This window comes from Oryctolagus cuniculus, chromosome 3 (assembly GCF_051225735.1).
Source record: "Oryctolagus cuniculus isolate XC-2025 breed Fujian yellow rabbit chromosome 3, ASM5122573v1, whole genome shotgun sequence".
Classification (NCBI taxonomy): Eukaryota; Metazoa; Chordata; class Mammalia; order Lagomorpha; family Leporidae; genus Oryctolagus; species Oryctolagus cuniculus.
Window position 1 is genome coordinate 50,590,492 of NC_142869.1, and position 26,872 is coordinate 50,617,363.

Genomic DNA, 26,872 nt, shown 5'->3' on the forward strand with positions numbered 1-26,872 from the left:
GGACAACAGCATGATCACATTTTAAGTCCCCATTATATGCTGTGATTTCTGTGCATGGCTAGAAAAAAGACAACATAAAAAAGGATCTCTATTAAGTGATCCTTAAGAAAAAGTGGTTAATGTAGCCTTGAAACTGGGAACATGTTTTAGGTATGTGGGATTACAAAAGAAGAGTTTGCAGATAAACCATCTTCGTAGCCTCTATGTCTCAAACTTGTAGAGATGGAACACAGAATTAAAAAGCACCAGGGCTAGAAGACATCTCAGAAATAAAAATTAATTACCTTTCTTAAAGACAGGAATTATGGATGGTCCTCCATTCTTTTCCAGACTAAAAGAGAAACATGTTAATCAAATAATAAAATAAATGAAGACATAGTATACCCAGAGAAAATACATGAAGACTTATTTCAGGTGACATGCTCCATGCCTAGTGGTCTGTTTCATACATGTTACATGTACAATAATTATACATGTTACCTGTAGGTGTTTTTGTTCAGTCACTCATTTACTACAAATATTTGGAACTTTAAATCTGTTTGAAATGATGGGAAGAGAAGATACTTCAACAAAATTTTGAAAAAAGTAGATCTGAGAAAGGAACACATTTTTCTAAATCCCACAGTTGCAAATATGAACTGGCTATGAGAATGACCAATGTTACTTACATTGTTTATCCCAAATTGCTTTTTTAGTCAATGAAAATTATTACTTAACATTGTCAATGAAAACAATTAAAAATTAGATTCCCTGTCATATAAAGTGAGGTCATCAGCTTGGATTTTCAATTTTTCAAAGAATTAAACTGACTCTAAAGATGGATCCATCTTTCTCTATACTTAAATTGATTTATAAAGCCGTAATACAATCCTGGGTCCTTTTCCGATATTACAGAGTTAATAATGTACCTTGAGTAGTTGTGTTATTTATATATGGATTTTGCTACTTGAAGAGAAGAATTGTAATTGATTTACATCCACAGAAAAAGAAGAGTAAAGCCACAGTAAGGAGATTCTGCTCTCCACCCTTTTTTTCTGGGACAACTTCATGATGAATGTATAACATTGAGGCAAAATCCTCTGAGTAAACACCTGGCAAACTTCACCCTAACTCCAACCACTGGGTCTGGGTTAACCCTATTTCCCTCCAGGGTAGGGGTAGGGTTGGCCTAGCCTTGTATCAAGTTCAGAAGACCTATCTGATGTTAAGGCCTTGGTGGTATTTCCTGGCTGGCTTAGAATTCTCAAATGTACCCAGTCTACTCAAAAATGGTTTCCTGGATCAGAGGTGGAGGCACCTAATCTCCCAAAAAACATTTCTAAAGCTTGAATAATTCTGGCCAGACAGGATCCACAGGATCTGAATGTTTCTCATCTGCATCCACAATTGGGGTGCTGAGTTGGAATTAAAATAGGCTTTGACAATGGACATTTAGAATTCAGTTTATCTTCCAGTATACAGAGGATATATTCATATCATAGCCCAACTTGCACACTTTGTTCTTCTTTGACTTCCTTAAAAATCTCTCCTATCAGTGTTTCTACAACTACAACTTAAGTTATAGGCACAGTACCTCAAGGAAGGAAGTCCCACTGTTTGTTGCATTTGAAATTCCTTTAAAAATGCTGGGTTAATACTTGCATCTCTGTTGATATTATTTGTTAAGCGAAGGAACTGATTGGGTTTATTCCTGCATTCTTTTAATAGGATGCGGAAAGCATTTGCGTTGTAAGTTAAGTAGCCAAGAGCACATGAGCAAGCTGTGCGGACCTAAATGAAGAAAGAATTCTGTCTCAACCAATAGACTTTATTCTTAAGATATCTAAGCCAGTGGATAACCAAGGGAAGTGTGGTGCAGCAAGTTAAGCTATCACATGGGACAACCACATCCCCTATTATAGTGACAGACTGAAGCCCAGCACTTCAGATCAAAGGAGGTTGGATAACAAGTACCAAAACACAGAAGTCACCAGTTTTAGTGTACTAGCGCTCACAAGTATGTCTGGAAAAGAGGAGCTGGTAGGATACAAATACAAAAGAAATGGAAAGGCGATTGCCTGTCTTGGTTAGTTTAGCTATGTATATATTTTTTTCTAGTCTAGTGAAATTAAAGTATCAGTTTGCACTATACCCCACAAAAATGTACAAACATTACATGTTAACAAAAATTTTAAATAGAAATTATCCCACAGAGTGAGAGACAGTGAGTTATCTTGAACATACTCAGTTTTGGGATTTTTTTTTCTTTTACCTCTTCTCTTACTGAGTGCAAATGGTAGCAGAGCCGCTGGATTGTTCCTAATGAGGTGAATGCTTCTGGAATGCCAGCTCTAGAATGAGCCAGGCTGGCTATTAAATTCCCTATAAATTAGACAATAATGAAAAAAAGAACTGTTACAGAAACTAATATACTGCCCTTTTGTTCATTTGTAAATGGCATTTTAAAAAGTGTAATTCACAAGATATCTCTGTTAATGAAGAAGGGCTGAGAAAAAAAGTATGTATAAATATAGGAAAAACTTTCCCTAAAATTATGGTTTGGTTTTCTGTCACAAACAGTAAAAGGTAAGTAGGTTTGTGTAGGAGAGGGAATGTTTTAAATCAGAGGTTGCCTTTCTCCCACACCTTCAGAATATGTTTTGAGATTTTTTTAGAGTTTTAAAAATTATTTTACATTAGCTTTTTGTTGCTATAGGGATAGCAGTAGCAACTTTTGAGTGGAAAATAGCTAAGTGGAACACTTGTAGGAAAACTTGATACTTGGCAATTGAAATTTCACTCTGCAAAGTTTATGAGCCTTTGCAGCCTCTTCTAGGAACCATGTCGCCTTGGATACTGAACACAACAGTTTACAGTGTACCTGGGCCTACATGTCCTGCTGTGCCTGTGATAAGATGCATATGAATCCGTTAGTGAAGTAGCGAAACAGTAATAATTTTTGAGAGTCAATTCTCAGCCTAGTAAAACTAATATTTGAAAGCTAGTATATTATCTTGCACACAGGAATTTGTGGAATAAAATTCAAACCCACTACAATTGTTTCTCTCAGAATTACTTGACACTGTATTGATGTTATTTAGATGAAAATATATTTCAACACTTTTTAAAAAGATGCTTTTTCCTAGTTAGTTTCTATCAGAAATTTTCATTTGCTTGGTTTTTCCCTGCTTGCTGTAAAGATAACTCATGCACTCCATAAGAACATAATTCTGTGCTATGACAGATGGAGTTTCTTTTGATGCCTTCAGTGATCCATTTCATTTTTTAAAATACCTTACATATCACTGTACATCATTGTCATCCTGACACTGTTTTATGTTGCTTTCACAGTAATCTATCAAGTCAGTTAAGCTAGAGGGTTGGAGTAGATCTAGTTACACAAGAAGCATGAAGTATACCAAGAACTCTATTGGACTGTTTTGCTTTGCTATATTACATAGCAATACAAAGAATCCTTAAATGTTAGCAAAACATGTGCAATTCTCAGAAGGAAATCAGAAGTACATCTGTGTAAATATTCCCCTATTATAAATGAATATGTAAATTTTGTTGTTGATAATTCATAACTGAATTATCATTTTATATTACTGAAAAAAATAGAATTTTGAAAAAATAATTAAGAAAGCAATAAGAAAGCAATAAGGCTGTGTTCAAAGTTAATACTCCTGTGAGTCCTGAAAGACCTACTATGGAGTTCCATGTATATTAACATGAGTTCACTAGTTTACTCATCAAACTGTAACAGAATATGATGCTTATGATTTTACTATTGTTCAGTATTGTTTATTATTGTCATTTCTTACCTGTCAAGACAAGCGTAGCGGGCTGAACTGAATACAGGCTATCAACTAAAATAGTAACACCTCTTGCAGTCAAAGTAATATGGTCCACATCTACAATGACTTTAGATAATACAATAATCTAAAACAAAAAAAGAACATAGAATCGTTGGACATTTTGTACACAGCTTCTCTAAGCATTTTTGTTTGTCTTTTTTTTTATTTCTCAGGAGGATACAAGGGATATTTGGTAAAAGAAAAGTAAGTGGTGGTAGGGTTGGTTAGAGGACTTGTTTCTATCTGGTCACCACGGTGATCATAATAGATCATATTATTCTTCTTACAATGTTTACAACTTTTATATCCTGGTAGTACACAGAAAGTACTTCTCCCAAAAGGTCACAGGATACAAAATGAAGAAAGAGAAAAAGACTAAAAAGAACCTAGATATGTAAAGTTGTTACAGGGCTCAAGAACTGGTTGATCAGCTAAAGATGCACAGAAAACCTGTCAGGGATACTAGCTAGTTTCTTCATCCAGTTCCTGGTAATGTGAAGGAGATGAAAATAATATCTGCCTGTCAACCTCACAGGGTTGTGATAAGCATCAGATAACGAATAAAGGCAAACACTCCTTGGAACATGTAAAAATTCTATATAAGTGAAGAAATTCTCTTTAGATAAGAGATTTTTTATGTGGTACAGGTGGCTATTATGTAAAGTATTCAGTAAATATTTTACTGGACCCCCAAGGTTTTGTAATTTTCAAGTTTTTACTAAAAAGACATGATTGATTTGAAGTGTTAGCCTCTCATTGTATACATTGTATACCTGAAATGCTGCCATTGCTCTCTCAGTTTCAACTGCCGATTCAAGAAAAGGTTCAAAAATAGATATGGTCATTATTCCACTTTCCAATATTAAGTATTGTTGGAAGCGATTATTGAAGGCAAAAAGGCTTAATGCATAGCCTGCTCTTAAGCAAATATCCTGGAAATAGGAGAAACATGCATCATCTTTAACATACTTCATTTATCATGTTACTGAATGTAACAACTTGGATTCTTGCCCATTAAATTATGTTGCAATATTGTCACTGGGAGTAAAATATGACATTGTTAGTAAATGCAGAATGTTATTGGACAGATAAAATACAGCACTAGGTTTTGGTAACAGGAAGAAGAAAGGAGAAAATATTTTAACAGTTAATTACTGATCAAACAACTGAGAAACTCAATAATTTCATATAACTCAACTTTATGTTTTAATATATTTTTATTTTCATTTCAACATTTCAAAATAGAGTTCATAAGTCAAAATTTCCACTGTTTACCATGCTATATATTACATTTCATTCTGAATTATCTGTATCATCTTTTAAAATAAGTGCATTGTAAAATTCTATTCTACTACATTTAAGGGAAAATAGGTGCAAATAATTTATTTTCTTAAGAAAAATACTTATTTATTTATTTTTCATGAGAGAGAGAGAATATGCTTCCATTTGCTCCTTCACTGCCCAGATGGTGCAATGGCTGGCACTGGGTCAAACCAAAGTCAGGAGCCAGGAACCTCCCCTGGGTCTCCCACAAGGGTGCAGAGGCCCAAACATTCAGGCCATCCCCTGCTACTTTCCCAAGCCACCAGCAGGGAACTGGATTGCAAGTGGAGCACACAGGACACGAACTGGAGCCCATATGGGATGCCGGCACCACAAGCGGTGGCCCTACCTGCTATGCCACAGTGCCGGCCCCATCCCAATAATTTACTTTTAAGAATCACACTTTAGGGGTAAAGCCATCACCTGCAATGCTGGCATCCCACATGGGCACCAGTTCATGTCCCATCCAGCCCTGTGCTTTTGGCCTGGAGAAGTAGCAGAAAATGGCCCAGGTGCTTGGACCCCTGCAATCCATGTGGGAGACCTAGATGAAGCTCCTGGCTCCTGGCTTTTACCTGGCCCAGCAATGGCCATTGCAACCATCTGGGGTGTGAACCAGTCGACGGAAGATCTCTCTCTCTCTCCTCTGTAATTCTGACTTTCAAAATAAATGAATCTTAAAAAAAAAAAGAATTGCATTTTAATATTCTGGAGCTGGGAAAAGAGCAAAAACCAATTTCTCCCTAGAGTCAGCCAGCTTGAGCTGGACAAGTATGGCAGATCTTCCATAAAGACTCAAAAGATAAAATCCTACTGTTAAATCTTATTTTTTAATAATAAAAATAATTGTAATACTTCAACAGTGTGGTACAGAGAGTGTACCACAGTGTACACACAGTGCATTTTCTTCTGCCACTAAAATTATGACATAAAAATTCTGTGTAACATATTGATATATTTATAAAAATGATATGATACTTGAGTTTTCCTTAAGAAATATACAGGGAGAGTAAATGGATATAGAGGTGAAGTAGGATTGCCATGAGTTAATAATTGCTGATGGTGTTTTCCATTATGCTGCTCTCTTGTTCAATACGTGTTTAAAATTTTCCATAATAAAAGTTACAGATGCACATACACAAAAAGTGGTCACCTAGCCATGGGCAAGAAGAAAGGTATTAGGTACAATCAGAGGGATAAGGAACTGGGTCTCAGTCCTAGACAACGGGTAGATAAAACAGATAGCAGAATAGAGCCTCGAGCCCAGTAGGAAACAAAGGTGCTAGGAAATGGGCCAAAAGGGTATGCATTGTGTAGTAAGGTCAAGTTGAAGGAAGCGAGGAAAGTATGCCAGAATTTGACCTATTTCCACTGTGGGAGTCTATATTTAGGTGGTTTACAAAGTGTCTGATTCTGCTTCAAAATGAATCCCACAGTTTGACTATTCCCACCATGCTCACTTGTATCAGATACAGGACAAGAACCAAGTTGGTTACTCCCAGTCCAGAACCCCCTAAAAATCAATCCATGAGGAATGACGTATTTTTACACATATGTTTCCTGAATGTAAACTGTCTTAACAACCTCTACTTCACAGATCCTTTCCTTTATGTAATTCCCAAAGGTGATTAAACACCCTGGGAGCTTATTTGCCCTTAACATCGACTGTGATTCATCATTGGCAGATGAGTTCCCATTGTTTATGCTAACACCTTTTCAAAGGCACATGAATAGTTAACTAGGTATATCTTTAATTAAATAAGAGAAAGTAGGGACCAGCACTGTGGCATAGCGGGTTAGGCTGCCACCTGCAGTGCTAGCATCCCATATGGGCGCCAGTTCGAGACCCAGCTGCTCCACTTCCAATCCAGCTCTCTGCTATGGTCTGGGAAAGCAGTTGAAGCTGGCCCAAGTCTTTGGGCCCCTGCACTCGTGTGGGAGACCCAGAAGAAGATCTTTGGCTCCTGGCTTTGGATTGATGCAGCTCCGGCCGTTGTGGCCAGCTGGGGAGTAAACCAATGGATGGAAGACACACTCACCCTCTCTCTCTGCCTCTCCTTCTCTCTCTGTGTAACTCTTTCAAATAAATAAGTAAATCTTTTTAAAAAATAAGAGAAAGTAATAGTAGCTAAAATAATAAGGCTAATTTTATGTGGCTTGTGAAAATCATCCTCACTAGTATATTTCACATAACTTACTTTAGTTTCACAGCATGAGAAAAAAATTTTTTTTTGTTTTTTTGGACAGGCAGAGTTAGTGAGAGAGAGAGAGACAGAGAGAAAGGTCTTCCTTTTGTTGGTTCACCCCCTCAATGGCCGCCATGGCCAGTGCACTGCACCGATCCAAAGCCAGGAGCCAGGTGCTTCCTCCTGGTCTCCCATGTGGGTGCAGGGCCCAAGCACTTGGGCCATCCTCCACTGCACTCCCGGGCCATAGCAGAGAGCTAGACTGGAAGAGGAGCAACCGGGACAGAATCCAGCTCCCCAACTGGGACTAGAACTAGGGTGCTGGTGCCGCAGGCGGAGGATTAGCCAAGTGAGCTGTGGCGCCGGCCGAGAAAAAATAATTTTTGAAAAAAGATCATGTGACATATTGCATATCCATGTAGACAAGGTCAGTGTGAATGGAGGCTCCAGAATCTGGGTTAGCGGGCTTAATTTTTATTTCGTTCCTGTCAGTACTCATGTGAAATGTTTATTCATTCAGTAACATAATTAGTTGCTAAACATCTCTCCCATTTCTGCAAGTTTCCCAGTATAGGTTTAATTAAGGACCACAGTAGCTTCGTGCTTCCTCTACAACCTTAAGATTACTAATGGGCCCCAGCGGGGCAGGTACTGAGAAAGACACTTAATACTTCTACTTCACCATTGAGATGAGTAGTCACCTGGCCAAGACCAGGTAAATCCACTGACTTATCTTTAAGCCTTCCAGTTCTCTAACATCCTTCATATCTATGGAACTGATTTCCTAGGATACATTTGATATGCAAGCATAGGTTTAGAGTGAAGCAGGCGTTAACAGGCTGGTAGGGAGGGGAGAACGAGAGTGAAATGTAGAAACGACAGGGAGGAAAAGGAGGCACAGGAGGACCGGTAGTGAGAGTAAGCCTTGGAAGGAGCAGAGTACAGAGCAGAAAGGCATCGAAGACGGCCAGCCAGTCAGGAGCTCAGTGTCCTCAGCTGATCGTCACCCAGGCGTTTTATAGCAGCGCTTCTCTTTCCATCCAGTAAAGCTTTATATATTTTTTTTAAATATCACAACTTTCCCCCTCCTCACCAGTCCTTCTTCATAAAAGCTCACAGACCTGAGAGAGATGCAGCTGACAGTTTTCTCCCCTGAGTGCTAAGTGCACTGTAGATAACAACAACGCTCATTTCTCTGGAGCAGTGGGATTCAAAGTGCCACCCACAGACTCATGACAGCCCACAAAATTGTTGACAACAGGGATTAGAAATTGAGAAGAAAAGCATTAAAAGGGACAGCCCTTCCTTAAAAACTGATATCAGTTGATCAGTGTACAAGGAAAAGGAGGATTTATCAAAAATCACATTAGGCCAAATACCACTTAATTTCTGCATCACTGGATGCTAAAACTGGTGAACGAAAGTCTAATGCAAAACAGAATATTTACATAACTTCAAGTTGTCTCACCTTAAGACACTTGTTAATTACAAAAGAAAAAATAGTGACTTTACGGTGGAGATGCATAGCAGGAAGCAGTGTAACCAAATAATCTAAGTTCACACTGCCAGTATAAGACATACATAACAATATTATACACCCTTGATATGATGCCACGAGAAAGGGATATGAAGAAGACCACATCACTACTGTAATATTCTTGCCAAAAAAAAACCTCAACTTAATTATGGAGAAAATATCAACAGATAAAGTCAAACTGAAGGACAATCTCTAAAACAACTGGTCTGGGCTCATTAAAAAGTATAAACTATGGAATCTATGAAATCATATAAGACAAGGAAGACCTGAGATTCACAAACTGGAGACTAAAGAACCATGACAACTACATGTAGTGTGGGATCCTGGATGGGGTTCTGGAACAGAAAATGGACATCCATGAGAACACTGGCAAAAGTTACACAAAACTGCAAAATGTGTAATGGTAGTGTAGCAATGTTAATGTTCTGGTTGACAACTGGGAAGCTAGATGAAAAATATATCAGAATACTCAGTACTATTTTTGTAAATTTTTGGAAAGTCTAAGTTTATTTAAACATTTGTTAAATTTTTTTAAAAAAATTCCTTAACAGATTTCTGAGAAAAAGCTATTTGTTCATCACAGATATTTTCAGAAGCACCACTTAACAGTATTGGGTATGGGCCAGCACTGTGGCGCAGCAGGTTAAGCTGCCTTCTGTAGCACTGGCATCTATATGGGTACTGGTTCGAGCCCCGGCTGCTCCACTTCTAATCCAGTTCTCTGCTAATGCACCTGAGAAAGCAGCAAAGGACAGGCCAAGTGCTTGGGCCCCTGAACCCATGCCAAAGACCCAGAAGAAGCTCCTGGTTCCTGATTTCAGCCTGGCTCAGTCCTAGTTGTTGTGGCCATATGGAGGGTGAACCAGTGGTTGAAAGACCTTTCTCTTTTCCTCTGTCTCTCCCTCTCATACTCTGACTTTTAAATAATATATAAATTAAAAAAAGAAAAAGTATTAGGTGGGGCTGGTGCTGTGGCGTAGCTGGTAAAGCCGTTGCCTGCAGTGCCGGCATCCCATATGGGCGCCGGTTTGAGACCCGGCTGCTCTACTTCCAATCCAGCTCTCTGCTTCGGGCTGGGAAAGCAGTAGAGGATGGCCCAGGTCCTTGGGCTCCTGCACCCGAGTGGGAGACCCAGAGGAAGCTCCTGGCTCCTGGCTTCGGATTGGTGCAGCTCTGGCCATTGCGGCCAATTGGGGAGTGAACCAGTGAATGGAAGACTCTCTCTCTCTGCCTCTCCCCCTCTATGTAACCCTGACTTTCAAGTAAAATAAATAAATTTTAAAAAGGAGCAGTGTAGACAGGAAAAAAAAATAGTATTAGGTAAGAACTGATGACTCAGGGTAGAAAAGTCATGAAATTAGGTCAAAGGTTTGACCCAAGACAGAAGAGGTTTGTCTTTAAGCTAATCACCAAACATTAAAATTGCAGCTTTTTTTTTTTTTTTTTTTTTTTTTTTTTTTTTCTGACAGGCAGAATGGACAGTGAGAGAGAGAGACAGAGAGCAAGGTCTTCCTTTTGCCGTTGGTTCACCCTCCAATGGTCGCCGCGGCCGGCGCGCTGCGGCCGGCGCGCTGCGGCTGGCACACCGCGCTGATCCAATGGCAGGAGCCAGGTACTTATCCTGGTCTCCCATAGGGTGCAGGGCCCAAGCACCTGGGCCATCCTCCACTGCACTCCCTGGCCACAGCAGAGGGCTGGCCTGGAAGAGGGGCAACCGGGACAGAATCCGGCGCCCCGACCGGGACTAGAACCCGGTGTGCCGGCACCGCAAGGCGGAGGATTAGCCTAGTGAGCCGCGGCGCCGGCAAAATTGCAGCATTTCAAAGATGAAATGTGACTATGAGAAATGCAGAGCTGAATTATTATATCATCACAATCAAATGGCTACAAAGAGATCTTGTAAATTTCTTTCTTTAATAATACATTTTGAATTACTGCCAAGAAGAAGACTTGGTAATTTGAGAATGTGATCCAAAGAATTTTATTCAATGAGCTATAATATTTTGTAAAGGTATTACCTTATCTGTTGAGTGAAGAAGATGAAGGACATCAGAATACTTAAATCCTTCATTGTCAAGCAATTCATTCTGTAGTACCTCATTCCTTAGGACAATGCATGCCAAGGAAAATGCCACTTCCACCTAAATATGTAGTGTTCAGAAGTTATGTTTCACTCATGCTTTACCAAATGACATATTTCATCATACAAACATTTATATAGGATACATTGTAGAAAAATAGTCTAAAATTTATTTATTCTAATTCTCCAACTAGTACTTCAAGAGTGGCACTAACAATTTCCAGAAGAATGCCCCTTTAATTTCAACAGCTGGGAAAACACTCTTCCTTCTCTGTACTGAGACATCCACGGAGCTCCACATGAGGCCATGAGGGGTGGAGAGAGGAAGCTGGGCCAACGGGACATGTCAGGAGGAATTACCTAAATTGCATAGTTAGATCCTTTCCATATCTAAATGTTTTTCAAATTTTCTGGGGAGGGTTAAAACTGTGCTAAATTGCATGTTAATCATTCTTTTGTGCGACTCCACAAAGCTTTGCTTCAGTTAGTAGGCATTTCATTAAAACTTGCAAGCCAATGATCAATAGCTAACATGCAATTTAGCACAGTTTTTAACTCTTTCTAATTCTAGTCCTGGAGTCATTTAGTGCATATTCTTCAGCCCACTAGGAGGATTTTTTTTTATATTATTGGAACTCAATAGGTAAATTTTAAAGTGCTACCCTGTGAGGCTGGTGCTTGGTGTAGCAGGTTAAGCTGCCACCTACAACACAGGCATCCCACTGTGGGCGCTGGTTCATGTTCTGGCTGCTCCACTTCCATTCTGCTCTCTGCTAATGCACCTGGGAAAGCAGCAGAGGATGGCCAATGTACTTGGGCCCCTCCACCCACATGAGAAACCTGGAAGAGGCTCCTGACGTTCTTAAATTACCCTGTGCATTTCTAGGAAAACCGTTAGAAATTTGAAAAGCATGACTATGAAATTATTGCAAAAAGTTGCATTTTTAAAGAATCTTATTTTGGGGAAATTTATTAAAACATATTTATATTCTGATTTTTTAAAAAGATTATTTATTTGTTTACAGGCAAAGTTACAGAGAAGCAGAGACAGACAGAGAGATCTTCCACCTGCTGGTTCACTCCCCCAAATAGCCGCAACAGCCAGAGCTGGATAGATACCAAGCCAGGAAATAGGAACTTCTTCCAGGTCTCCTACATGAGTGCAGGGGCCCAAGCACTTAGGGCCTGTTCTGCTGCTTTCCTAGGCATATCAGCAGAGAGCTGCATCAGAAGAGGAACAGCTGGGACTTGAACTGGCACCCATATGGGATGCCTGTGTAGGTGGCGGTTTAACCGACTACACTTCAACACCAGCCCCTATGGGTCTTTTGTAATGTTTCAAAACATGAAATATATACTGAAATAAAGCTGGAAGATGTCACTCTTCCTCTTTCAAATAAAAGTAAGTAAAAATAATCATTTTTAAATATAAAATAGTGGGCTGGCATTGTGGTATGGATTAAGCTGTTACTGGGACACTGGTATCCTATATGAGCACCCATTTCAGTCCTGGCTGCTCCACTTCCGATCCAGATCCCTGCTAAGGTGCCTGGGGAAGCAGCGGAAAATGGTCCAAGACTTGGGCCCCAGCCACCCACGTGGGAGATTGGGATAGAATTCCAGTCTCCTGTCTTCAGCCTGGCCCTGCCCTGGCCATTGCAGCCTTTTGGGGAATGAACCAGCAGATGGGAGATCTCTCTGTCTCTTTTTCTCTGTAACTGTGCCTTTCAAACTATCAAATACATTTAAAAGCCTATTTTATGTGACGTTTTCTATAGTCTTATCAAATTCACTTGTAATTCAAAAGTCAGTGTAGTTTTTATTCATAATTTAAGCTCAAAGATTGCTAGCATATGCATCTTCCTTTTGTATCTCTAAGCAACTCCTATAATAAAATAGTTTCTTTCACATCTGTTCTGATAACACACACACATATTAAAAGGAATAACGCTGTTTACTTCTTATTTTTCTTCCGTGTTATTTTGATCTCCCCATTTCCAACACAGCCTATACCAAATTTTGAGAAGAAAATGCATTTCTTTTCTTACAGTTTCATACCTAGCCAACTACAGATTTCCTCAATGTGTAAGGCCTTGGTAAAATGATTTGAATGGATGTGAATTTGATTTCATTCATCTCAGTTACTAGAAGTAAATGGATGAGTGAAGTACTCCGCAACCACTCACAGAAATCCTCTACAATGTCCACTCTTGAGAAGAGCAGTGCTGCCAGCCCACACGTGCTGCGTGGAGGAAGGGAGGGCTGCTTTGATGGTGCAGTACTGGCAGGATTCACTTATCTTTAAGAAATATTGTCACTTAAGTGACACATCCCCAAAACCCCACTCACACTTAACAATCAAGGTTTGAAGAAATGGGGGGGGGGGTCTGTAAATAAGTTATCAAATATCTGAGAATAAAACTTCCTTGCAGAGACTTTGTTATATTTAGAGAAATGATACTTTAATAAAGCCCACAACTATCTTGTGGCTTGTAGCAAGCTTTTTTTTTTGTTTAAAACTCTTAAAGGCTTTGTTTAAAAGCTTATTTTTTTTATGCCTGTGAGCTTGCATAATGATACAAAGTCTTTTTTATATATAATTTTATTGATATAAGCTGAACACATTTCATGTATTTCATACATGTGGATTTAGCAGCACAATGATACTTTCTACTCTACCCTCCCTCCCTCCCATGTTCCCCCCCCTTCCTTTTTCTTTTAATGTTTACAAATTTGTGCTCACTTTAGCAGCACATACACTAATGTTTACAAATTTTTAAAAAGGGATTATTTCTTTTAATGCTACTGTATCAAAAAAAATGTAAACCTTTCTATGTACCTTAATGTTAGGAGAAGGGTGATTTCTTAGCAGCTGGATAAGTACTGGAAGGGCATCTTCCTCCACAATAAACTGCTGACTAACAGGATTGCTTGTGTGGGCTACACCTGTAAAAGTGCACACGCCAATGAGGTAATGGTGTTTTTCCACCAATAAATGGCAACTGTAGCTTGATATTTTTGGCTGACAAAATATTGTAAAATAATATGAGTGGGAAATTACTAATAGCAATGCTATATTGACACATACATAACTTTTATTCAGCAAGGTCTTGGAGACAGTTTTTTCAAAAACTATGATAACCCTTTATAGATTAAATATGGCAAGGAGTTCCAAAAGTGGAGATACAGAGAAAGAGATTAACTCTACTTCTCTACTTGTGTCCTCTTTCTCATAGATATTTAAGAAACTGAGAATAAGTATACAAACCAATACACATGGATCCCACTGCTCTGATGACACTGAGAAGTGTGCCTTCAGTTAATCTACTAATTTTTAGTAAGCGAACCAATGGTGCAATTCCATTGCCTTCACATATTTGATTTTGATGCAGCCTGCTGTCCTTACTTAGAGCTATTACTGCTTCACCTCCTGGTAGAGAAAAGCAAGAGATGCATATATGATCCATTAGTGCCTTGTTCTCCCTTGTACAGATTAGTGTACAGGAAACAACTTACCCACATACTGCATTTTAGCTGATGAAGACAGAAGCATACTGATTATAAAGTTGTACCCAATCTGCTCGGCCATGTGCTTTTGCTGTTTCAGTGACTGCCCAGCCAAGGCCCAAAGGGTCATTGCTCCTTGTTCTTTGACATCTATTTGAAAGGCCTATTGAAAAAGAACAAAATCCATTCATTCAGTGAATGTTTACTGAATATTTTAGGGATGGATGTTTTACAAAATATTTATTCAAGACTTTGTTTTAGTTTTCCACATATTTACTGACAAAATTCACAGTGGAATAACCGTCTAAGCAAAATGACCAGTGAACACGTAATTCCTACCTTTAGGAGTTTCAGAAGATATTTCGTTAATTTTCTTTCCAGAAATGCTTTCTGTATGAGAGGGTTGAAACTTGCCAATGATTCCACGGCCTCTGCACCTTTCACTTGGACACTAAGTTGTGTGCCTTTAAAAAGAGCTACCAGAGGATTGATGGCGCCTTCCATGATGATAGCATTCTGAATTTCCTTATTGTCACGCCCAACCTCAGCAATTGTAGCAGAAGATACGGCTTTCAACACATCTTAAATGAATTTAAGGACAGTTTAGATAATCTTTTAAAAGTTTTAATAGCAAATACAGCATATTAGTTACCCATATTATAAAATTAAATTTATAGAAAATATGGAAAAAAACAAGTAAGGGTCTCGATTCACCACCTAAACATAATATAACTAGTGGTTCAATAGCATTCTTATCCTATGAAGACAGATTTAGATAACTATATAGTTGTACTATGGAAACAATATCCTGCATTTTTTATTGAACAATAAAACCTTGTCCCTTGTTTTTATGAACATCAGTGTCTTCTAAATATTCCATTAATGTGTGTATTAAATTTCCTTCTCCACTCACAGTTTGGAAATATACACTCTTTTCACTATTTTAAACAATTCCAAGAGAAATTGGAATTAGGTATTTCCTTCCAGGGTATATTTATATATATTTTTACCTTTAATAGAGTCTCAGGAATTACTGGAATAAGCCAGAACATCATGGTAAATTTAATTTCAAAACTAATAACGGCCTTTTACCCTTCCACAATCAGAATTTTTTTTTTTTTTTGGACAGGCAGAGTTAGACAGTGAGAGACAGAGACAGACACAGAGAGAAAGGTCTTCCTTCTGTTGGTTCACCCCCAAAATGGCCGCCATGGCTGGCGCGCTAGACAATCTGAAGCCAGGAGCCAGGTGCTTCTTCCTGGTCTCCCATGCGGGTAAAGGCCCAAGCACTTGGGCCATCCTCCACTGCACTCCCGGGCCACAGCAGAGAGCTGGACTGGAAGAGGAGCAACCAGGACAAAACCAGTGCCCCAACCAGGACTAGAACCTGGGGTGCCGGCACCGCAGGCGGAGAATTAGCTAACTGCTATTCTTAAATAATGAAGTAAAAGATAGTGAGAAAGGACTTAGAGCAGAGAGCTTAAGGAATTTTTTATGGAGCAAGAGGCTTTCAAATAATTTTACCACATAATAGAAGTTCTCAGAAGATGACACTTTTTTAAATTTGAAGTTCTTTTTATTCCTAGTGAGTTGGCACAGACAGATGATAAACTGAGCAGGAAGAGAAAGTGACAGACTTTTACTCAAGTTTTTCTCTCTCCAGATTTGAGGAAAACAAAGATTAGAAGTTCACACTGTCAGGTACACTCCCTGGAATGAGATTATTCTTACAAAATCAAACAGACCATTTGCAAATAGCTGCAAGAACTGCCTTGTGGTTTTCAATGTTCTTGGTACTGAGACATACTTCGGAAACTAAGAATTGGCCTGATGTCCTTGAATCTTGATATCAAATATGTAATAGCAAATCTGAAGTCCTTGTTGTAAGTTGCAATAATAGCTACAAATGATAGATCTGAACACTGTTCATACAAGAAGACATCTACCCTGGGCAGATTTGCATTCCCTTCATTATTCATGCCAATATTTCCATTTATAAACATGTCTCATTAAATATTTTTCAAACAACTCTTTGCTTTTGAGAGTCAATTCCTATTATAAATTCAGCAGTTTAATTTTAAGTGTTCCAGGGGCTGGCGCTGTGGTGTAGTGGGTAAAGCTACTGCCTCATTGCCAGCATCCCATGTGGGCACCGGTTCATGTCCTGGCTGCTCCACTTCCAATCCAGCTCTCTGCTATGGCCTGGGAAAACAGTAGAAGACCTTGGTCCAAGTCCTTGGGCCCCTTCACCTTCATGGGAAACTCAGAAGATGCTCCTGGCTCCTCGGTTCAGACTGATGTAGCTCTGGCCATTGTGGCCACCTGGGGAGTGAACCAGCAGATGGAAGACTTCTCTTTCTCTTTCTCTGCCTCTGCCTCTCTGTAACTCTGCCTTTCAAATAAATAAATAAATCTTTAAAAAAATTTAAGTGTTCCAGACATTTAAGTTATGTTACACATGTCTAGACCATTTGAAGACAAATCCAGGATGTCTGTTCAGATAGGATAAGCCCCAACCTTTATTTGCTTCACTGCATATATCTGCTTACTTTGAAATAATACCGAGACAGAGGCTCACCTGAATCAGAACTCAGAAATCTGATAAGATGTTGGATCCCATTGTGGTCTCTCACTGCTCTTTGGTTGATTTCATTTTTTATACACAATACCCGGATACAATTCATTACATTTACTAGCACATTTTCTATGTTTAATGTCAAGAGATTTATCAGAGCTGGTATTCCATTCTAAAAATAGATAAAAAGGTAATTGCTTTTGAATTTTTTGAGGATACATTCAATCTTTATTTAGAAACACAAGTTTCCAATCATAAAATGTAAAAATGCGCTTACTTCAAGGGATAACAATTGCCTAGAAACAAATGTGTCTACTGATATGACATTAAATGACAACTAATACAATTCTGAACAAATCTTATACTTTAACATTAAGGTAAACATTCAATAAATACATTTTAAAATAGCCTCCAAAATAATTTCAGGCTTTACATTCACTGAAACATTTAGTAAATAGCCAACAAGTGAAGCAACTGAGGGAAATCAACCAATTAAAGACACTGCCCCATTCGGAAACATGCACCATTTTGGACACTGTACTAGTAAATGGCAATTGCTTTTGTGCATTACCAAATATTATTCTAAAATGTAAATATAATTTCCTTATTTTGAATAAGGAAATTTCACGCAACCAACAGAAATAATGCAAGAATATCAAGGAAAAGAGGAAGGAGTACAATACAGGTAGGAGACTTAATAAATGTGTGTGAGCTGTCAATCAGGAGGAGAGAGATCACCATGGCCGTTGACTGCAGAAAAGGCTGGCAGGGCGCAGTTTTACAAATTAAGTGTCTCCACCTTGAGTGCAGAAGAAGAAACATAAGTCTCTGTCTGGAACAGCAGGAATGGGTATGAGAGCTGGAGGCTGACTCTTTTCCAGACCAGCCTGGCTGAATCCTGCCATACCAACCAGTACACAATCCACAAAGGGGAAAAGCCCCAGGTATGCTCGGAATGTGGAATAAACACTTATCAGAAGTCAGATCTCATTAGAAATTGGACAATTCACACAAGGGAGAAACCTTATGAATGTAATGAGAGTAGAAAGGTGTTTTGCTAGAAGTCATACCTCATTAACACATCAGAGAAGTCACACATGGAAGAAACCTTAAAATGTTACGAATGTGGAAAAGCCTTTCTTCAGAGGTCAACCCTGATTAAGCATCAGAGAATTCACAGAGAAAACCTTTTGAACATAATGAATGTGAAAAAAACATCTAACCAGAAGTTGGACCTCAATAGACAACAAAATACACATGATGGAACAACACAAAAACCCAAAATCCCTATCTATAAAATGAATGTAAAAATCTTTTTGCCAGCAGTCAGTCTTCAGCACACATTGAGGGACTCAGAACTTTCTACCATAATTCATCTCTGTTGCACAACCCATGCAGATGAAAAACCCTGCGAATGTAATGAAGTAGAAAAACTTTTACCACAAGAAAAACTTAAACAAATGTCCACAAAATTACAGACAGAAAATCACAAAAATATACTGTATGTGGAAAAACCCTTTGCTAAAATCACACCTCAGCAGGTACTGGAGAAATCACGTGACACAATAAATCCTGTGTGAGAGAGTAGCTATGTATTCTTCAACATCTTTTTTCTCTTTGACATACAATCTGCACTTTTGGCTTCCCCTTATTTTGAGTGGGGCCACATAAATAATTTATGCTTGCACAAATACATTTTTGGAACATAAGGAATAAAATACAGCATTCTGTCAGAACTAAGACTGAACATGTATATCATTAAATGTAAATGAGTTAACTCAATTTGGAAAAATAAATTTGGAATGTATATCTATCTATATCTACCTACACACACAGACACACACACATATACTATGGAATACTACTCAGTCACTCAGTCATAAAAAAAGAATGAAATCCTATCTTGTGCAATAAAATGATGTGACTGGGAACCATTATGCTTAGTGAAATAAGACAGTCCTGAAAAGACTGATATGTTTTCTCTGATAGGTGGCAGTTAATATAGCATAGTAACTATATAAGAGTAAAACAGACATCTTGTGATTTGTCATTTTTAGGCCTTATTTATGCTCTTGTGGAACTGTGTTCTTCCTGCTTTTTAATGTTGTGAATTAAGATTGTGGTTACAGATTGGATTAAAATTATGTCCTGGCAAAAATAAAAGAAAAAAGGAAGGAAGGAAGGAGGTGGATTGAGGGAAAAGGGAAGGGAAGGAAGTATGGCTATCTTCTTAGAACTGTACTTATGAAATACATGAGATCTGTTCTCTTTACATTAATAAAATTTGAAAAAGAAAAATAAGTGATAAAATGCTGATATACATAGGAGGAACACATTTATCTTAACTCTGGCTAATTATTTGCATCTCTGAGCATTATAAGGTCTAAATAGATAAGACTAATTAACCAACTGTAGAGGTAGGCCTGCATGTGTCTTTATTTGTAATATATTTTCTAAATGATTTTTTTTTGACAGGCAGAGTCTGACAGTGAGAGAGAGAGAGAGAAACAGAGAGAAAGGTCTTCTTTTTCCATTGATTCACCCCCCCCCCCCAAGTGGCCGCTACGGCCCGTGTGCTACACTGATCCAAAGCCAGGTGCTTCATCCTGGTCTCCCATGTGGGTGCAGGGCCCAAGGACCTGGACCTGCACTCCTGGGCCACAGAAGAGAGCTGGACTGGAAGAGGAGCAACCAGGACAAAACTGGTGCCCAGACCAGGACTAGAACCCGGGGTGCCGGTGCCGCAGGTGGAGGATTAACCAAGTGAGCCACGGTGCCGGCCATTTCTAAATGATTATTAACAAATACAACATTACATGACCCAGAAGAATGTTAAAGGTGGGCCTGGCATTGCGGTGCAGTGGGTTGAGCTGTCACCTGTGACACTAGCATCCCATTCAAGCAAAAGTTTTAGTCCTAGCTGTTCCGCTTTTGATTCAGCTCCTTGCTATTGTGCCTGGGAAAGCAGCAGAGAATGGCCCAAATTCTTGGGCCCCTGCCTCCCATGTTGGAGACCAGGATGGAGTTCCAGGCTCCTAGATTTGGCCTGGCCCTGCCCCACGTGTTGTGACCATTTGAGGAGTGAACCAGTGGATGGAAGATCTCTCTGCCTCTCATTTTCTGTCTGTATTTCTGCCTTTCAAATAAATAAATGTGTTTTAAAAAGCTAAAAAGAGGCCGGCACCACAGCTCACTAGGCTAATCCTCCACCTGCGGTGCCAGTACTCCGGGTTCTAGTCCCAGTCGGGGCGCCGGATACTGTCCTGGTTGCCCCTCTTCCAGTCCATCCAGTCCAGCTCTCTGCTGTGGCCCGGGAAGGCAGTGGAGGATGGCCCAAGTGCTTGGGCCCTGCACCCACATGGGAGACTGGGGGGAAGCACCTGGCTCCTGGCTTCAGATCGGTGCAGCACGCCGGCCGTAGCAGCCATCGGGGGGTGAACCAACGGAAGGAAGACTTTTCTCTCTGTCTCTCTAACTGTCTGACTCTGCCTGTCTAAAAAAAAAAAAAAAAGCTAAAAAGAAAAGGATGATCTAAGACAAATTAAATATGAGAACACAAAGAAAACAACACAAACACTTTTGGCTAAGATAGAATTCAAGGTAAAATATAAAAATTGACTTTTTAAAAAGGTATATCTTATAATCCTAAATTATTCAACCCTTAATGAAGAAGAAAAATCTGAAAAAAAAACTATTAAATACTCACTTATAAATAGCTACATAGAGGGCTTACATAAAACATTAGCAAACATAATAATGTGGATTTTATTTGAAGAAATAAAGATTCCATAGTTACACAAAAATCAACTCACAATGGAGCAATGATCTAAACCTAAGAGTGGAAAGCATTAAAACACTAGAGGAAAACATGGGGGAAACACTGCAAGACATTGGCATGACAAAGATTTCTGGTAAAAGACCATGGAAGAGGCCGGTGCCGATGCTCACTAGGCTAATCCTCCGCCTGTGGCGCCGGCACCCCGGGTTCTAGTCCCAGTTGGGGCGCTGGTTCTGTCCCAGTTGCTCCTCTTCCAGTCCAACTCTCTGCTGTGGCCCGGGGATGCAGTGGAGGATGGCCCAAGTGCTTGGGCCCTGCACCCGCATGGGAGACCAGGAGGAAGCACCTGGCTCCTGGCTTCGGATCGGTGTAGCACGCGGGCCGTAGCGGCCACTTGGGGGGTGAACCAATGGAAAAGGAAGACCTTTCTCTCTGTTTCTCTCTCTCTCTCACTGTCTACTCTGCCTGTCAAAAAAAAAATATATCTATATCTATATCTATATCTATATACACCATGAAAGCACAGGCAATAAAAACAAAAATAGACTAATGGGATTACATCAAACTAATAAACTTCTGCACAGCAAAGGAAATAATCAACAAAGTGAAGATGCAACTGATAGAATGGGAGAAAAGATCTGCTTCCAATAAAGAATTAATGATCAGAATATATAAGAAGCTCGAGAAACTCAACAACAACAACAACGACAAAAACAAATAATCCAGTTAAGAAATGGGTAAAGGATATGAACAGGAATTTTTCCGAGGATGAAATACAAATAGCCAACAGTCACATGAAAAAAATGTTCAGGATCACTAGCCATCAGGAAAATGCAAAAAAACCACAATGAGGAATCACCTCATCCCAGTCAGAATGACTATCATTCAAAACTCAAAAAATAACAAAAGCTGGTGAGAATGTAAGAAAGCAGTACCCTAATATGCTTTTGATGGGAATGTAAACTGGTTAAACATTATGGAAGACAGTATGAAATTCCTCAGAAAATGGAAAACAGATTTACCATATGACCCAGTTATCCCACTCCTAGGAATATATACAAAGGAAATGAAATCAGTTTGTTGAAAGAGTGATCTGTACCCCCATGTTTATAGCAGCTCAATTCACAATAGCTAAAGTATAGAACCAACTTAGATGTCCATCAAGAGATGATTGGATAAAGAAAATGTGGTATCAGGGAAATGCAAATCAAAACCACAATGAGGTTTCATCTCACCCCAGTTAAAATGGCTTACATACAGAAATCTACCAACAACAGATGTTGGCGAGGATGTGGGGAAAAAGGGACACTAACCTACTCTTGGTGGGAATGCACACTGGTAAAGCCACTATGGAAATCAGTCTGGAGATTCCTCAGAAACCTGAATATAACCCTACCATTCAACCCAGCCATCCCACTCCTTGGAATTTACCCAAGGATATTAAATTGGCAAATAAAAAAGCTGTCTGCACCTTAATGCTTATTGCAGCTCAATACACAATAGCTAAGACCTGGAATCAACCTAAATGCCCATCAACAGTAGACTGGGTAAAGAAATTATGGGACATGTACTCTATAGAATACAATACAGCAGTCAAAAACAATGAAATCTGGTCATCTGCAACAAAATGGAGGAATCTGGAACACATCATGCTGAGTGAAATAAGCCAGTCCCAAAGGAACAAATATCATATTTTCTCCCTGATAGGTGACAACTAACCAAGCACCAAAAAGGAAACCTGTTGAAGTGAAATGGACACTATGAGAAACAATGACTTGATCAGCCCTTGTCCTGACTGTCATTGAACAACTTAATACTTTATCCCTTTAGTATTTTTTTGTTCTACTTAATACTATTGGTTGCATTATGTAATTAATACACAATTATTCTTAGGTGTTTAAATTTAACTGAAAAGTGATACCTATTAAATATAAGAGTGGGAATAAGAGAGGAAGGAGATGTACAATTTGGGACATGCTTTATCGGACTTGTCCCAAATGGTGGAGTTAGAAACGTGCCAGGGGATTCCAATTCAATCCCATCAAGGTGGCATGTACCAATGCCATCTCACTAGTCAAAGTGATCAGTTTCAGTTCAGCATTGATCATAATGATAGGATTAAGAGTCAAAGGGATCACATAAACAAGAATAGTGTCTGCTAATACTAACTGATAGAATTAAGAAGGAGAGAATGATCCAACATGGGAAGTAGGATACACAGCAGACTCATAGAATGGTAGATGCGCTAAACAGCACTCTGGCCTCAGAATCAGCCTTAAGGCATTGGGATCTGGCTGAAGAGCCCATGAGAGTATTTTAGGCATGGAAAGCCAAGACACTCTGGGAAAAAAAAAATGACCTAAATGAAAGATCTCCGTGAGTGAGATCCCAGTGGAAAGAATGGGCCATCAAAGAAGGAGGTACCTTTCTCTGAAGGGAGGAGAGAACTTCCACTTTGACTATGACCTTGTCTAAATAAGATTAGAGTTGGTGAACTCAAAAGGCTTCCATAGCCTTGGCAACTCATGACAAGAGCCTAGGATGATTACTGATGCCATAAACAAGAGTGTCAATTGTTAAGTCAACAACAGGAGTCACTGTGCACTTACTCCCCATATAGGATCTCTGTCCTTAATGTGTTATACAATGTGAATTAATGCTATAACTAGTACTGAAACAGTATTTTTACACCTTGTGTTTCTGTATGGATGCAAACTGTTGAAATCTTTACTTAATATATACTAAATTGATCTTCTTTATATAAAGAAAATTGAAAATGATCTTGATGTGAATGGAATGGGAGAGGGAGCGGGAGATGGGAGGGTTGCGGGTGGGAGAGAAGTTATGGGGGGGAGCCATTGTAATCCAAAAGCTGTACTTAGGAAATTTGTTTTTATTATTAAAGTTTAAAAAATAATGAAAATTTGGTAATAATGCACAATGGAATACTAGTCAGTCATTAAAAAGAATGAAATCCAGTCTTTTGCAAGAAAATGGACACATTTTGAGACTAATGCTTAGTGAAATAAGCATTCCAACCCAAAAAGACAAATATCACGTGTTTTCTCTGATTTGTGGTAGTTAATGTAAAAAGTACAAAAATTTTCAATGTATATGAGTGAAACTGACATCTTGGAATTTGATTATTATTAATAATCTTTATCTACAGTCCTGCAGAACTATGAGATTTCTACTTTTTACTTGCTGAACTCTTTATTTGGTGAAGCATTAAGCCTGTGACTGTGAAGTAAATTAAAAATTTTATCATAAGAATTTAAAAAGAAAGAAAAGAAAGTGGAGGGAAGTATCATTATATTCTTAGAACTGTATCTATGAACTACATGAATTCTTTTCTCTTTGTATTAATAAAAAAAAATTACCTGGCTTTCATCAAGCATAGTTTTATTATCTTGTAGCGTACAATTAGACAACATTTCTGAACAGGAAGAAAAACAGCCAGAATGGTAGGGTTTCTCCTAATACCTCCTTAAAAGAAACAACATACACTAACATATGAAAAATGCTCCAACATCTATTTCTGGACTGTACTCGAATGCAAACTTCTTAGTGAAGTATTTTGCACCAGGCTCCCTATCTCCCCCTTGCCTGTTTATTCCTCTCAGAATTTTGCTAGTGTGCAACGTAAGTCTCCACTTTCCCAGTTTCTATATGGCAGAACACTGTCAGTTAAAAAAATCATGCTTTAGGAAAAGAACTTACATATTTGGCAACAACATCCTTGTTTTCACACTGAGCAATATCGTAGAGAATGACAGCACAGCGAGAGTGCAGCTCAGGTTCATCAGATGCCAAGAGGTTGATCACAGCTGGAATGCCTCCTGACTCGACCAAAGCATGCACTACACTGTTATGGGTTGAGATATTACTCAATAACCCAACAGTTTTGCACTGTAATTTTATTTTGGGACATTTTAGTAGATTGATTAATGCAGGAATGGTGCCTGAAATGAAGAAAGAAAGAAAGAAAGAAAGAAAGAAAGAAAGAGAGAGAGAGAGAGAGAGAGAGAGAGAGAGAAAGAAAGAAAGAAAAAGGGAGAGAGAGAGAGAGAGAGAGAAGGAGGTGGGAAGGAAGGAAAATAAATAGATCATGAATTATTCATAACCATTTGTAGCCAATTAATCATCATAAGATTTAAATAACCCTATGCGTATTACAATATAAAATTAACAAGTAATTTTATGAGATATTTACAAAGTAATCATTTAAAATTATATGAATATACTTTTCTGTGTTGTCTATGGTGCACGCAGTTCTCTGTGTTCCTACATTTGATTTTCACATAGCACACAATCATATATTTTATATTAGTAACTTTATGTGATCTTTGAAATACTGAATGCTGGCTTAAGATCATTGATAAATTCTTTGTATTCGTTGGACATGGTTAAAAATAGAAAATCTGGCTTCAGTTGGATATTTGTTATACAATGTGAAGTTAAAAGAAAGTAAATTATAGAATACACACAAATTCTAGAAAAATACCAGTTATAATTATGGCTTTTCTTATTTATTCATTTAGCTAACTAAAGTGAAACATTCTTCATGACTTAAGTCTAAGGCTCATTTTTGGACACAGAGTTTTTTTGTACATATTTTAAGGGACACATCAGGATATCCTGTTATCAAAAACATTTAAATTTATTCATTCAACAGTATTTATGGGCCATCTTGTGAATACTCAATATCCACATTAGGGTAGTGTTACCATATTGGATGGTAAAGATGGAACTTTTCCATCATTTCAGAGAGTTACGTTGTACAGTGATGTAATGACAACAACCTTATAAGGTAGAAACATGTTATTAAGGAGGATACCTGAGTACAGAGGCTGAGCAATTAGCTTCAATTCTGAAACCAGAGGTAGTCAAAAACCAGGCCTAATACTTCATCTGCTTTTTTAACTTAAAAAAACATATCATGCGAATTCAGAATAGGAATAATTTCTAAATTAAATATAAAAGTAGTATGATAATATAATTTAACATCAAATTGCAAACTTTTAGAGAAATAGAATTTACTAGTTGTTCTTAAGTTCAGGCTTCATGTGGAAAAAATACATAAAGTGCTTCCAGTTAGAAAAGAAAAACTTAAAATCAATTAAAAATTTCATTCTCAGTAAAGTGATCGACCTGAATATAAAATGATTCTACATAGAACAGTGTAAGAAGAAGATAGTAGATTTTGCTTCACCTGCATCCAAAATACATTTCCAGTATCGTTCATTCGCTAAGCAAATTACTTCTAAGGACATGACTGCCATCATCCTTCGTTTATAGCTTTCACACTGCAGCATTTCTAGTAAGTAATCAGCAGAGAAACACAAACTGTAATTTAAATAAGAGGCTGTGGAATGGTTGGTTCTGTTTCTGTAGCAGCCAAGTGAACCCAAAGGTTGAGATTAGCACCATTACCATCAACTGCAAGCATTAAAGCCCATATAATTAATGGGGAAAAAAAAATCTTAAACATCATTCATTATTTTTGGTCCAAATGAGTTGGACTAACTGATCACATAGTTCAAATTCATTTGGAAAACAGTACATCTCTCAGTTGCTTAATATTAGTTGTTGAATAAAATTTGAGTATGGGTTTTCAAGAATGGTAAAGTAAATTGCATTATCCTCAATAAAAATTCAATATCCATTCGATATGAGGCTTTATACATCTCAAGTGTGACAAACATACCTTTAAAAAAACCTTCAATGAACTTGTATTCCAGACTGAAAACAATACAAATACACACACTTCTAAACAAGTCTGTGGTGTGTGAGCAAAACCACACAGAAATATGCTTTCCTCATTCTGATTCCAGCCACTCTGCTACTTAAAATGTCCTACCCCTCCCTTGGCTGGGTCAATCCAAGGGACTCTCCCTTAAAACTCAGCTTCCACTCCAAGAGCTGGCCCTGCAGAATTCAAATAATCCAACTCATTCTTAGTTTACCCAGAGTGGACATGGGCAGTGTGAGGAGAGGGAGCTAATCCAGGGTGCACGGCAAAGAGGCATCAGCCAGCTGCTGGCTTGTGT

At 38.5% G+C, this 26,872-nt stretch overlaps 1 protein-coding gene across 1 annotated transcript in view; it reads right to left on the reverse strand.

Moving 5' to 3' along the window:
- Positions 1-26,872, reverse strand: part of ANKAR (ankyrin and armadillo repeat containing) — a 66,320-nt gene that overhangs the window by 1,972 nt on the left and 37,476 nt on the right. The window contains exons 11-23 of the mRNA XM_051849350.3: positions 26,035-26,139; positions 24,543-24,784; positions 17,048-17,216; positions 14,809-15,050; positions 14,479-14,632; positions 14,231-14,392; positions 13,802-13,908; positions 10,901-11,023; positions 4,610-4,768; positions 3,804-3,921; positions 2,252-2,361; positions 1,574-1,770; positions 285-331 (exon numbers count right to left, since the gene is read on the reverse strand). Coding sequence (XP_051705310.3) covers positions 285-331; positions 1,574-1,770; positions 2,252-2,361; positions 3,804-3,921; positions 4,610-4,768; positions 10,901-11,023; positions 13,802-13,908; positions 14,231-14,392; positions 14,479-14,632; positions 14,809-15,050; positions 17,048-17,216; positions 24,543-24,784; positions 26,035-26,139 — 1,935 coding nt within the window. The remainder of the gene's footprint in view (positions 1-284; positions 332-1,573; positions 1,771-2,251; positions 2,362-3,803; positions 3,922-4,609; positions 4,769-10,900; positions 11,024-13,801; positions 13,909-14,230; positions 14,393-14,478; positions 14,633-14,808; positions 15,051-17,047; positions 17,217-24,542; positions 24,785-26,034; positions 26,140-26,872) is intronic.